A 10871-nucleotide genomic window follows, 5' to 3' on the forward strand; every position below is an offset into this window, starting at 1 on the left:
CTGCTGAAGCTGGAGCGTTTAGGTCTAAGTATCGTACAAAAGGAAGGGAAGGCAGATGCACAGGGTGGAGAAGGACGAGTAGCAAGGGGAGGTGACCTGGCGATGGTCACATCATGGGAGGGGTGGCAGCAGGACTTGCGTCTCCTGACTTAGGGAAAAGGAGAGCCCAAGCTGTTGTGTAGTCAGCGATGTGCTGTCTTGTGCTGTGGCAGGGATAAGGGAGGGAAGAAATGATTCCTAGGAGGAAAGAGGAGGTAAATAATCTGGTTAAAACAAAAGAAAAAAAGAAATGCACATCAGCCCAGCCAGAGTTTCTAAGATTTTCCTAAAAACTCTTGTGACTCGATAAATTGTTATGAGATTGGACAGCATTTCTGTAATGCACAGATAGCAAAGCAAGTGAGATACATCCAAACCGATTCACCTTGTTCCTCTGCACAGTCAAGAGTAAGAAGGAGTTTGCTCAATCTGTTTTCTGTAGCACCTCAGGCAGTCAGTGCTGTGGCTGTGCCACAGCCTGCACTGGCTGTTGTTTTCTGAGTGCATCAGATCACTCAGCAGAAAGAAGCAGCAAGCATGGGACAAAGAAGTGAAAACATAAGGCTACAGCATCAGCTGAGCCCTCTTTCCTTCATTCCAGCTGAGTGATGACCCTGTTCAATGTAATGCTTTGCTGACTAATAAGATAATCATCCCACTGCGCTCTTCCAGTGGGTCATGAAGTCACACATGTAACATATTCTTTGTGCCCTTTCCCTGGCTCTTCCTGCAGCCCAGTTGTACTGCGTGTTTCAGAGGAAAATTCCAGGTTGGCACCTGTGGCTCAGAGGTGTGAGCTGCAGCAGCCAGAAGGCATCCAATGGATGGGTCCTCCTGGTCTGCCAGCTGCAAGGTTTCTGTGAAATAAGACTTTTGCCCAACGTTCTTTCTGCAGCACCTGAAAGAGGTCAGGTGCTCAGTCCTTTCTGGGTGTGTGGTCATGTCTATGCTTCCTCACTGCCTCGCAGGTCTTCCAGCTCAGTCATCGTTTTGGCCATGAGCTTCTTGCGGCGGAACACAGCTGCGATCTCCTCAAAGGACTTTCCTTTTGTCTCCGGTACTTTGAAGTATGCAAACAGAAAGAAGACTAGAAGCAGAGCTGCGAAGATCACAAACACGTATGGTCCACACAGATCCTGCAACAGGTGAAGTGAGAAGAGGGGACACCATCATCAGTACCACAGGGACAGCTTCCTCTTCCTACCCTGGGTGGCTGAGGTGCTAGCAGGGCTTAGGGGTGCAGATCTAGGAAGCATGTCCCTGTCCTGCTGGGCTACTCTGGGAGCCCAGCAGCGGGGTCGTGCCAGGCATTTGTTTGTACAGTTGTAGAGGGATTTCTTACCGCTATGTACTGGAAACACATTCCCACGATGAAGTTGCAGGCCCAGTTGCAGAAACCGGCAACAGCAATGGCAGCGGGGCGCGGGCCTTGGCTGAACAGTTCAGCTACGATAAACCAAGGGATGGGGCCAGGCCCGACTTCAAAGAAGATGACAAAGAGGAAGATCGCGACCATGCTGACATAGCTCATCCAAGCAAACTGGCTCTGCAAGAGGGTGGGCTCAGTGTTACAGTCCTAATATGACTCTCATTAATTATCACTAATTGCTTTAATTAGGCTTCATTTTCAGAAATTTCTTTCTATTCAGACAAGTGGGTACTGGACATGAATAATTAAAGCTCTAAACTCTTGTCTTGGGTACTGGCTGGCTGTGTGGTGCCAGCAATGCCTCTTCCAGAGGGATGTTGGAGTTCGCAGCTATCAGCTCAGCTGTACCTTCAAGCCCTATTCTTGCCTGTAGCATGTCTGTGAAGAGGCAAAATGGTTGTGTCTTCAGTAACCATGGTGTTCAGTGGAGGAGGCCACCCCTTACTTGGTTTTACATCTTGACAGGTTTGGACTGACTTTGACTGTGGGATGGCTCAATCCTCTGCCTGTTCTGCCCCATGTCTCACACCCTGACTGCTCTCCTGGGTATCAGAAGGAATAATTAGTCACTTTTTTAACAAAGGCAAGATGCTAGTGTAGCGTCCCTGCGCCAAGCCAGGGAGATGCAAGTTGAGGGTTTAGGACACACACTGTTTGCACGTGGAGGTATGCCCTGGTTTTCTTAGCAGGCATGGGATTATGGCATAGGAATAGCACAGCTGCTGTGTAAGAAGCTGAGGTTGTTGGCAAGCTCAGGGAGGGGACAGGGGACACAGGTCCTTTCTAGCAGCATTGGGGTATCTCAGGGCTAAAAGTGCAGTGTCCTCAGGCACTGCTGTAACCAGAGATAACTCCAGCTATGGCCACTTTGAATTGCCCCTTCTTAGGACAAATGTTTTCTGAACTTCTGTGAGATAAAAATGCAAAACATTCACTCTAAAGGGTGTTTTTTCTTCTCTTGTTTGCAAATCACAGAGGAAAAAATGGAGAGAAATCCTTACCAGGAGCACAAGTCCAACTGTCATGGCCACAGCACTTAATAACATGCCCATCAAACCAGCCAGGAACAGGGACCGCCTGCCTGCCTTCTCCACCAAAAATACCTGTAGAAACAAGTGCAGCAGCTCACTCTGAGGAGGTTCAATGATGTCCATTAGCAATGAGCAACCTGTTACCGCCATCACAGTGCACCCTGCTCTTTTAGCTCTCAGGGTAGAGATTTATGTGCTGGTTTCCAAGTGTCAGAAACTCTGTGGTGGCTGTTAGGGAGCCAGACTGAGCTGCACCCTGCCAAGGGCAAGGTAAAACCACATAGACTCAGAACTCCATTTTTTTTGTTTTGTTCCCTTCCCAGGAACAATAGACTTCCCAGGTCTGCATTAGTCTGGAAGCAGCCTTCAAAATGTAGCATAATTCGAGTCACATTATGGGCCATTTCATCTTGCCTTTTCTAGGACAGGGATAGTCCTGTAGCAGCTGGAGTCAAAATTTATTCTTCAGTTGCTCCCAGACTCCTTTTGCTTCCCTGGTAGCCACAAGGCTTAGCTTGCTCCTTTTCAACTCCTCTTGGTGGACACCAGTCATCTCAACTAGCTTGTAAGTCTGTACCAATCACTTCACCCAATGGGGAGATACAGGTAATTCCAGAGGACAGTGCATCTGGCCTGCCCTAAGATACCGTGTGCTAGCCTCTGAGGCTGCCTGCTCCTTCCCCTTTCTTGAAAGGACACCTTTGGCCATCAGAACAACCTTTCCTGCCATTACAGCAAGTGATGTGTGCTTCCAGGAGACAATCTCTTTTGCCAGAGGCTGTTCATCCTGTTAACTTGTGAAGTTGCAGAGGGCAAGACTCTGTGCTTCCTTCTCCCCTGCCAAGGTCCACCCCCCTCTCAGTGTTTCTGCCTTTTGATCGGGGTCTGTCATTTATTGACAAACACAGGTAATTTTTAAGTGCTCATGGCCAAAAGAAGCAAAGAGTAACTGCTCCAGGCTGCAAGTACCCCAGTGCTGGGGTGGAGATTGAACTGCAGAAGATCATCTGAGCTGAAAAAAGATCTCTTCCAACTGCCCACTTCTGTGCCTCACTTCACAATCGTGTTTTCTCCTCTGTACAGGACCTGTGATGGACTTCCTCTAAAGCAGGTTGACCCCAAGACCTCCTATCTCATGCATGCTGGACTAAGATCTCTTACAGCTCTGTATTTCTACCTTGCAGCTAGTCCTGCTTCATGGTCGGTAAAAGTGGTTTGCTCCCTAAGTCTCTCTAGTGATGTGATGAAAATGGGCTTGGCATTTCCTGATCTTATATTAATGCCCACATTACAGAAATAATTGCCTGCTGATAGGAATTGTGTTAATACTCTCAGGAGAGAGACAAACAAAGGGAAAGGCTGTGAAAACAGAACCATCCTTTTATTGCTGCAGAACACTCCATAGATACAAGGAGGATAGGTGCTAGATTACTTTTATTACTGTGGAATAGCCTTTGGATATCACTTGTGCAGGTGCTATGTACATATAGAAACAATTTGAAAGATAACATGTAAGAGGGAGATTGTGAACTGCTGTCTTCCCCATCACAATGCCAATCCCCTGCCTGCTGCCCCAAGGGGAATAGGACCTGCAGAATTTGAGTCTCAAAGGCTTCTATTGTGGGGGGAAATGTTGAGCTACCAGAGCTTCCCTGAACAGGGTGGTGCAGTTTTCACTCACTGACACGTTCAGCAGTGCTGTTTGGTGGCAATGGGCTGTATTTTAAGACTTGATTTTTCAAACAAGACTTGATAAGGCGTGCAGGGTCAGCCCCGCAAAACTGCAAATCCCAGCTCCAGGATAAAATCATGTTTCAAAACCACACTGTAGCCTACATGTTTTTGCAGTGTCGGGGGTAGAAATATTTACTTACAGAGATAACAGTGAAGACTGTGTTCACCACTCCAACACCAATGGTTGCATAAACTGGTTGGTCAACTCCAGCTCTCTCGAAAATGTTTGTAGAGTAGTAAAAGATCTATCGAAATAATTAGGATGAAGGATTAGGCAACAGGGCTGGTGGAACTTTTTGTTCTCTTGAGGGAAGAGTCTCACTTGCTTGGCTGAGATGTGAAGTAATTTAATTATGAATAGATTTTTCAACTTTTAATGGCTTGTTATAATAATTAAAGCAGAAACTTTCAAAGAAGCCTGAGGGAGTTAAAAATCCTATTGAAATTCTCCTCCTGAGCTAATGCATTTGCACATTTAAAACTGTTTTCTTCCATATAGTTTAATCTTGAAACTCAGATCACCAGCACTGAGCATGGGAGACAAGTAACTTAATATGATCACGTTTTAGATTAATTTTAAATAGTCTCACTACATTGTTATGACTCAAATCTCTCCCTTCTCTCCAAGAATAAGGAGTTGAATAACCTCCAGTGGAGATTAAGGGCAGGAGGTAAATAGGTGGCTTACCCTGTGTCTGCTGGATGGATCTGCGGATGGCCTCGAGGCAGGGCAGCTGGGTTTTGAAAGCCAGTGGGACAGAGGCCTCAACCTTTGTAAAGTTGCCACCAAACTTTCAAAGATTTGGGAAGGTTTTGAAAAGGAGGCTCCATGCTCCTGGGTGTGAAATGGTCATTTCTGGTATCCCAGGAGGTGATGCAAAAACTAGCTAAAAATAGCTAGAAGATAGTGATTCTGTGGTTCCTGGGGTGAGCAGATAGTAATTAGAGAGAGCAAACTGCTGAACTCAGTTGAAGGATCACAGCAGAGCTCAGCATGGACCCACCAAGCCAGGGGGTTTTGTGCTCAATACCCTCGCTCTCTTCTCTTCTCCTGCCCTGCTGCAGCCAGGCTTGGTGGTGAGGTCCACCTTCAGCACTGATGGTGGTGGCCAAGGAGCCTACTGCAGTAACAGGAAAGCCTTCTCTTCACCCTGACATGGTTTGGATGAAGCCAGCACTATCTGTTCATGCTCTGTGTGGATTTCTTTGAAGACAAACATTTTTGGGAGACTCACCGCATTGATTCCGGAGAACTGCTGAGATATTTGCACCATCAACGCCACGATGACAGCCTGCTTGTACTTTGAAGAGGTGAAAAGCTGTCCTATTGAGACTTTCTTTTCACTAGCAGCTTCTTGCTTTTCCTTTTCCATCTCAGCAATCTCTTTCATCGGGTCACAGTTTCCTCTGAGCCTTTTCAAATCTTAAGAAGAAAAAGACGGACATTTTATTTTTAATGACAGATAAGGGCAAGAATCTCTCTAACCAAAACTCAGGGTAATCCAGACAGATGGACAGTAGTGTCCTCTTGCTCTGAGGACTCCTATGGCACATCAAGTTTCAAAGGTGTGTCTGCTGGCAAGGGCCAGCACCACATTAGTTCTGAGACACCACAGTCAAGCCTCATCCCTCATCAATGCTTATTAGTCCCGTGCAAACATATCTCAATAGTTTCTGTTCCAGAATTAATCTATACTTCAGCAGCTCAGAGCATGGGCAGGCAACTCTGCCTCCAAGAATGTGGTTATGCTCTGTTTTACTCGATCCTGGGCTCTCACCTCGGTTTCAGCTGTATTCTACCGCTGACAGCTCTTAATCCTTGTAGACATGGCTGGAACCAGCTAAGGAGGGCCATGCTGGAAGATGCATAAGCGGGTGCAGCTGTGGATTTGCTGTGTAGTTGCAAATAGCACCAAGGAAAGAGAGATCAGCTGTCCCCTAGAAGATGTCATTTTTGTTTTTACACCTGGTACAAATCCCTTCCAACTGAATGGGTTTTTGGGGGTGGCATCTGCTCTCTCTCCATCCTCCGTCTCTCTGGTGGAAAGGCATAACAGGCTAAGGCTTACAACCACCCACATCAATAAAGAAGCAAGCGTGCCTCAGGCAGTGACTATTTGCAGGTGTCTGAAATCCCTCCTGTAAATGTGCTGTGTGGGATGGAGCAGCTATAACCAGTTACATGTGTGAGCCCTCAGCTGTGCTTTTCCTTCTGTGTTTAATACTATATATAGTATAAAAACAACTTTAGACAATCCCAGAATGTGTCTTACTTCTTTTAGCTTCCTCCACCTTCCCCAGTTTGATGTAAAGGTATCGGGGACTCTCAGGGCACAGTAAGAGCAGGAAGAACTGCAGGAGGGCAGCCACACCAGACAGACTGAGGAGCAGGGGCCACAACTCATCGTTGCCCAGGAGAAAGTCTAGTCCAAGGACCTGGAATGATTGAGGCATGTTTGAATAGCTTATTTTGCACCCTAGAAAATGAAAGTGATTGACCACTATGACATTTTGACAACCTGGAAGAAGACTAGAAGCAAATACCTATTCTCAGTCCCAACAGTTTGATTTCTTTAGTTATGATACACACTTACAAGGAGGGAATGAACAGATGGCATAAAATGTCATGAGTAAGACTCTGGCTTACAGGTGCTGTGGGACACCCTGTGGTGTCTCGGTCCTTCTTGGGACATGCCACCAGCCCCAGACCTGTACCTGGACAGAACCACTGTGTAAACAGCTCAGCAAATACAGGCATGCTGATGAAATGTTTTCTCCTCAGACCTTGCTATCTTGGCGGTTTTAGGGTATGAGGTTTTATGGGTGTATGTGTCCTAAGCAACTCCACAAAGGGGCAGGGTGCGGGTGGAGGTTCATGCAGCATGAGGTGCCGCAAATGCCTGGCCGGTGACCAGCACAGTCTGAGCACTGGGGCTGCAACTGACTTGAGCTTTGCTTTAGTGTGTGATTATTGACCATTGAAAAAGGTGCTCTAGGTGGTTTGTGAGCCCTTATAACTTTTTTCCTTCCGTAATTTGAAAAACATTGTATTCCCCAGGCAGTGGAGCTGCAGGACCTACTTTGGGAGCATTTTTTAACCCTTGGTCTGTCTGTAGTCTTTGGCTAAATCAGATTAGATGAACTTTGTAGTTACGTTAAGTTTTTCTGGATGTGTTGGTTCATGGTAGATTTATGTGCCCGTTTGTCACATCACTGGGACTCCTGCCATGGTGGGCAATGCTGAGGGGACATTGGGCTCCCTGCTTCTGTGATGAAGCCATTCTTGATTACCTCAGTATTAGAGATCTTGTGTTCAGGATCCAGCCTGACTCTGATGAGATTCTTACAAGAACTTATTAGGGGAAGGGAGAAACTGTTTGCGGAAGTACTCTTTATTTCATGAGAAGTTATCTTTGTTAAGGCAGCTCTCACTCAAGGTAGGAGCTTAACCTCATTAGTGTAGATTGCTTTGCACTATTCTTCAGTTTGGGCTGGATTGGTGAGTGACGTCCCTGTGTATCATGGGTATCTCTAATCTCTGAAATACCATCTCTGGACTCATGCACTTTCCTGCTTACCTGGCTGATGAGGATACCCGTGACGATAGCAAGCTGGTGCAGTGTCCCCAGCGCTCCTCGAAGGGCCGTGGGAGAGACCTCGCTGACGTACATGGGCACAAGTCCAGAGGAGAGCCCTGCACCGAGCACATGTGGGTGTCACCTCAAACCGCTTCTCAAGCGGGAAAGGAGGATGGAGCCTGTGTGCCGCCTCCCACATCCCACCAACCCCACCGTGCCTGGCTGGGAACCGCTTGCCTCTTGCAAAGGTGCTTGGATATCCCTGGATTCAGAGCCCCAGGCCGAGGAGCCTTTACACTTAAAGACACACGAGCATGGAGCAGAGATCATCCACTGGGCAAAGTTATCACAGAGCAAAGAGCTTTCTGAAAACTTGCCTTGAAACTTCAGCGTATTGTATTTGTGTACCAGTAAGGGTGATGATAAGCTGATATTTCTAACCTAATTCAAATGTAATTCCATGTTATTTGCCTACTATCTTATCCTCTGTATGTACAGTGCTCCTGTACTATCTGCTAGATAGTACTGTTGTCTAGGGAACCCATTAAACAGCATGGTTAATATCATACTGTTACAACAGCTACCAGCAAGACCGAGGTATACAGAAGAGGGAGTCACTGCTTTCTAGGATACGTAAAATAAACCAATTTCATGTTAAAGCCAATTCAGAAACTTCTGGGAAAGAGCCTGGATTAAGAAGGAGAGACACAGGGAAAAGAGGGGAACTCCTCTGTGAAAACCCTGTGAAACCCCTTCTGAACAAAGAAGAAAGTTCAGAAAATACGTGAAACTCTTAACTGCAGACTGGGAGCAGCCAGCACCGAGCACCCTGCCAGGGGCTGGGCTGCAGTGCTCGACCCTGCCTGGACTTACCGCAGTACAGCCCTGTGACTGCTCTCCCGGCGATGATGAGTATGTGAGATGGCCCAAATTTAGCCAGCCCCATGAGGAGGTTTCCAGCGATGGAGAGGACGTTCACCACGAGCATGGCTTTCACCCTGCAAGGCAGCACCAGCACAGCTCCTTCTGGCACCTCTCAGCCAAATCAGGCATTGCAACATACAATCAATCAGAGCTATGAAGTGGCATAATCAGCACTACAGGGTTGAAAATAATGATTGTAGGCACTGAAAAATACCAGAGCAGCTAAAAGCATATGCATCCTATGCCAACACCAGTCACATGCTCTTCTCTCCCTTTTACCATGGAAAGAAAGGGAGGAAGAATTGGGAAGTTAATCAAGGCTGCTCAGCAGCTGCTTGTCTGAAGTGCTATGAGTGGCAACCAAACGTCTGATTTGTAACTGAGGATTTCTGTAAGCCAGACCTCTGTGATGGCTGGAGCAGTATTTTAGAGGTTTGAGTTTTGGTGTGTATGTGTTTATAATTAAATTGGAAAAATAGCACAAACAGAATTTCTACAGGGAAGAAATGTTTCAAGGGGAAAAGTCAAACAGAAAGGGTTGGCTGTGGCACACGAGTCACAGCACACAAGGTGCTCTCACCTCCCCAGCCGGTCACCGATCCACCCCACGGTGAAGGAGGAGATCATGCCGCCGATGGCAAACATGGAGACGGAGAGGGACCAGTACATGGTGAGGATGTGCGGGGAGGTGGTGAGGTCCTCGCCAGTGTCAGCCAGGGGTGCGAGTGTGCCCTCGGTGCCAGCCCAGGGCTCTGTGCTAGGGACAGTGCTGGCCTCCCCTGAGGCGTTGGTGGCATGTCTGTCGAGGGGGGCGATGCCCAGCACACGGCTGTAGTGGGCTTCTATCACCTGTGATGGGTAAAGAGGAAAAGGCCGTCAGCTGAAATCTATAACTACACCTAACCCCGGTTTTGTTTCTTTTGCTGCCCCAGGAAAAGCTTTTCATAACAGGCTCTGTAGGGGTGAAATATCTTGGGGTCCCCCACAGCTCCCCAGCACTCCAACTTCCAGTGGGGAGGGAGCACAGGGGCAGGCATGGAGTGTCCCCCTTGTCCCACACCACTCCCTGGGAACAGGGGGTGTCTGGATTCAGCACCTGTGGAGAGGTGCAGTCCCTCGGTCTGGGCACAGGGACCACGTTGCAGTGGGGATAGCAGCCTGACATGCAGAGCCCCGCTCCTTTCGCTGGGGGGTGGCAGCGGGGGTCCTCCCTGTTTTCCCACCTGTTGCCTTGTCGTGGGGGCTTTGTACTGTGGGAAGTAGTGCCTGGGGAACAGACAGAGCCCTCCTGAGGGCTTCTATACATGACAGACCAGCCCTGGCTGCCCTGAAGCCCTCATCCCTTGGCTGTGCACGGCTTAGGGTCTCATCTTACCTTCTGAGGGGCATTAATGACACCCAGGCTGTAGCCATACTGGAAGAAGCCCAACACCGCGGTGAAGACGGAGAGAACCAGTGTTCCTGTGAGGTGCTGGGGAGGAAAGGAGATAACAGCCTCATCCCACTGTCCCAGCCCTGTCCGAACCTGGGGGAGGTGCACCCATTCTGTCCCGAGGGATGCTGCTGCCCAGCTGGCTGGGACACTGGCATCCAGGCACTTTGGCTCCAAAGAAGAAGGGAAATTCCCTAGGGGTGGGCAGGATCAGGCCCCCAGGGCAGAGCAGAGTTGCCCCGCAAGGAGCAATATGTGCCAGGGCTGTCTCTGCTGTACTGCCAGTGCTCACCCCGATGCTCACAGTGAGCAGGAGCTGTGCCCGGTGCAGCAGCAGCACAGGAGCAGCAGGAACCTGTCCTACCCCATCTCCAGCACTACCCCTGAAGCACGTCAGCGAGGGAAAAATGACCAAAATGGTGTTTTTCAGCAGTGCTGGGTCAAGTAGTATTTCCTTCCATCACAGTTCAAAATATTTGATGCGATCTTAAAAACAAATAAAAACCCCTTGACCCCTCTGCCCCTGTGCTCAGTATACAGACATCAAAGAGCAATTAATTAAGGAAGGGGATTTTTTAATTGGTTTTGGTCTTGGCAAGCACTAAATACCATTGCTTAATGCTGGGTCCTGCAGAAATTGTAGCATAAAAATATCACCAAGTCATGGTTACCTTTTCTGCCTGGATTTTGCTTTTCCCGTCCAT

At 48.1% G+C, this 10871-nt stretch overlaps 1 protein-coding gene across 1 annotated transcript; it reads right to left on the minus strand.

Annotated features, from left to right (window-relative positions):
- Positions 1-983: 983 nt before the first annotated feature.
- On the minus strand, positions 984-10871 carry SLC2A2 (solute carrier family 2 (facilitated glucose transporter), member 2). The gene is made up of 11 exons (XM_010009412.1): positions 10839-10871; positions 10111-10206; positions 9316-9584; positions 8685-8809; positions 7812-7927; positions 6507-6669; positions 5469-5656; positions 4374-4478; positions 2470-2571; positions 1382-1585; positions 984-1175 (listed from the first exon to the last, which is right to left on the minus strand). Exons 1-11 carry the CDS (start codon positions 10869-10871, stop codon positions 984-986), a joined length of 1593 nt encoding a protein of 530 aa, XP_010007714.1.

The sequence above is a fragment of the Nestor notabilis genome, unplaced genomic scaffold, assembly GCF_000696875.1.
Source record: "Nestor notabilis isolate BGI_N333 unplaced genomic scaffold, ASM69687v1 scaffold6192, whole genome shotgun sequence".
Taxonomy (NCBI): domain Eukaryota; kingdom Metazoa; phylum Chordata; class Aves; order Psittaciformes; family Psittacidae; genus Nestor; species Nestor notabilis.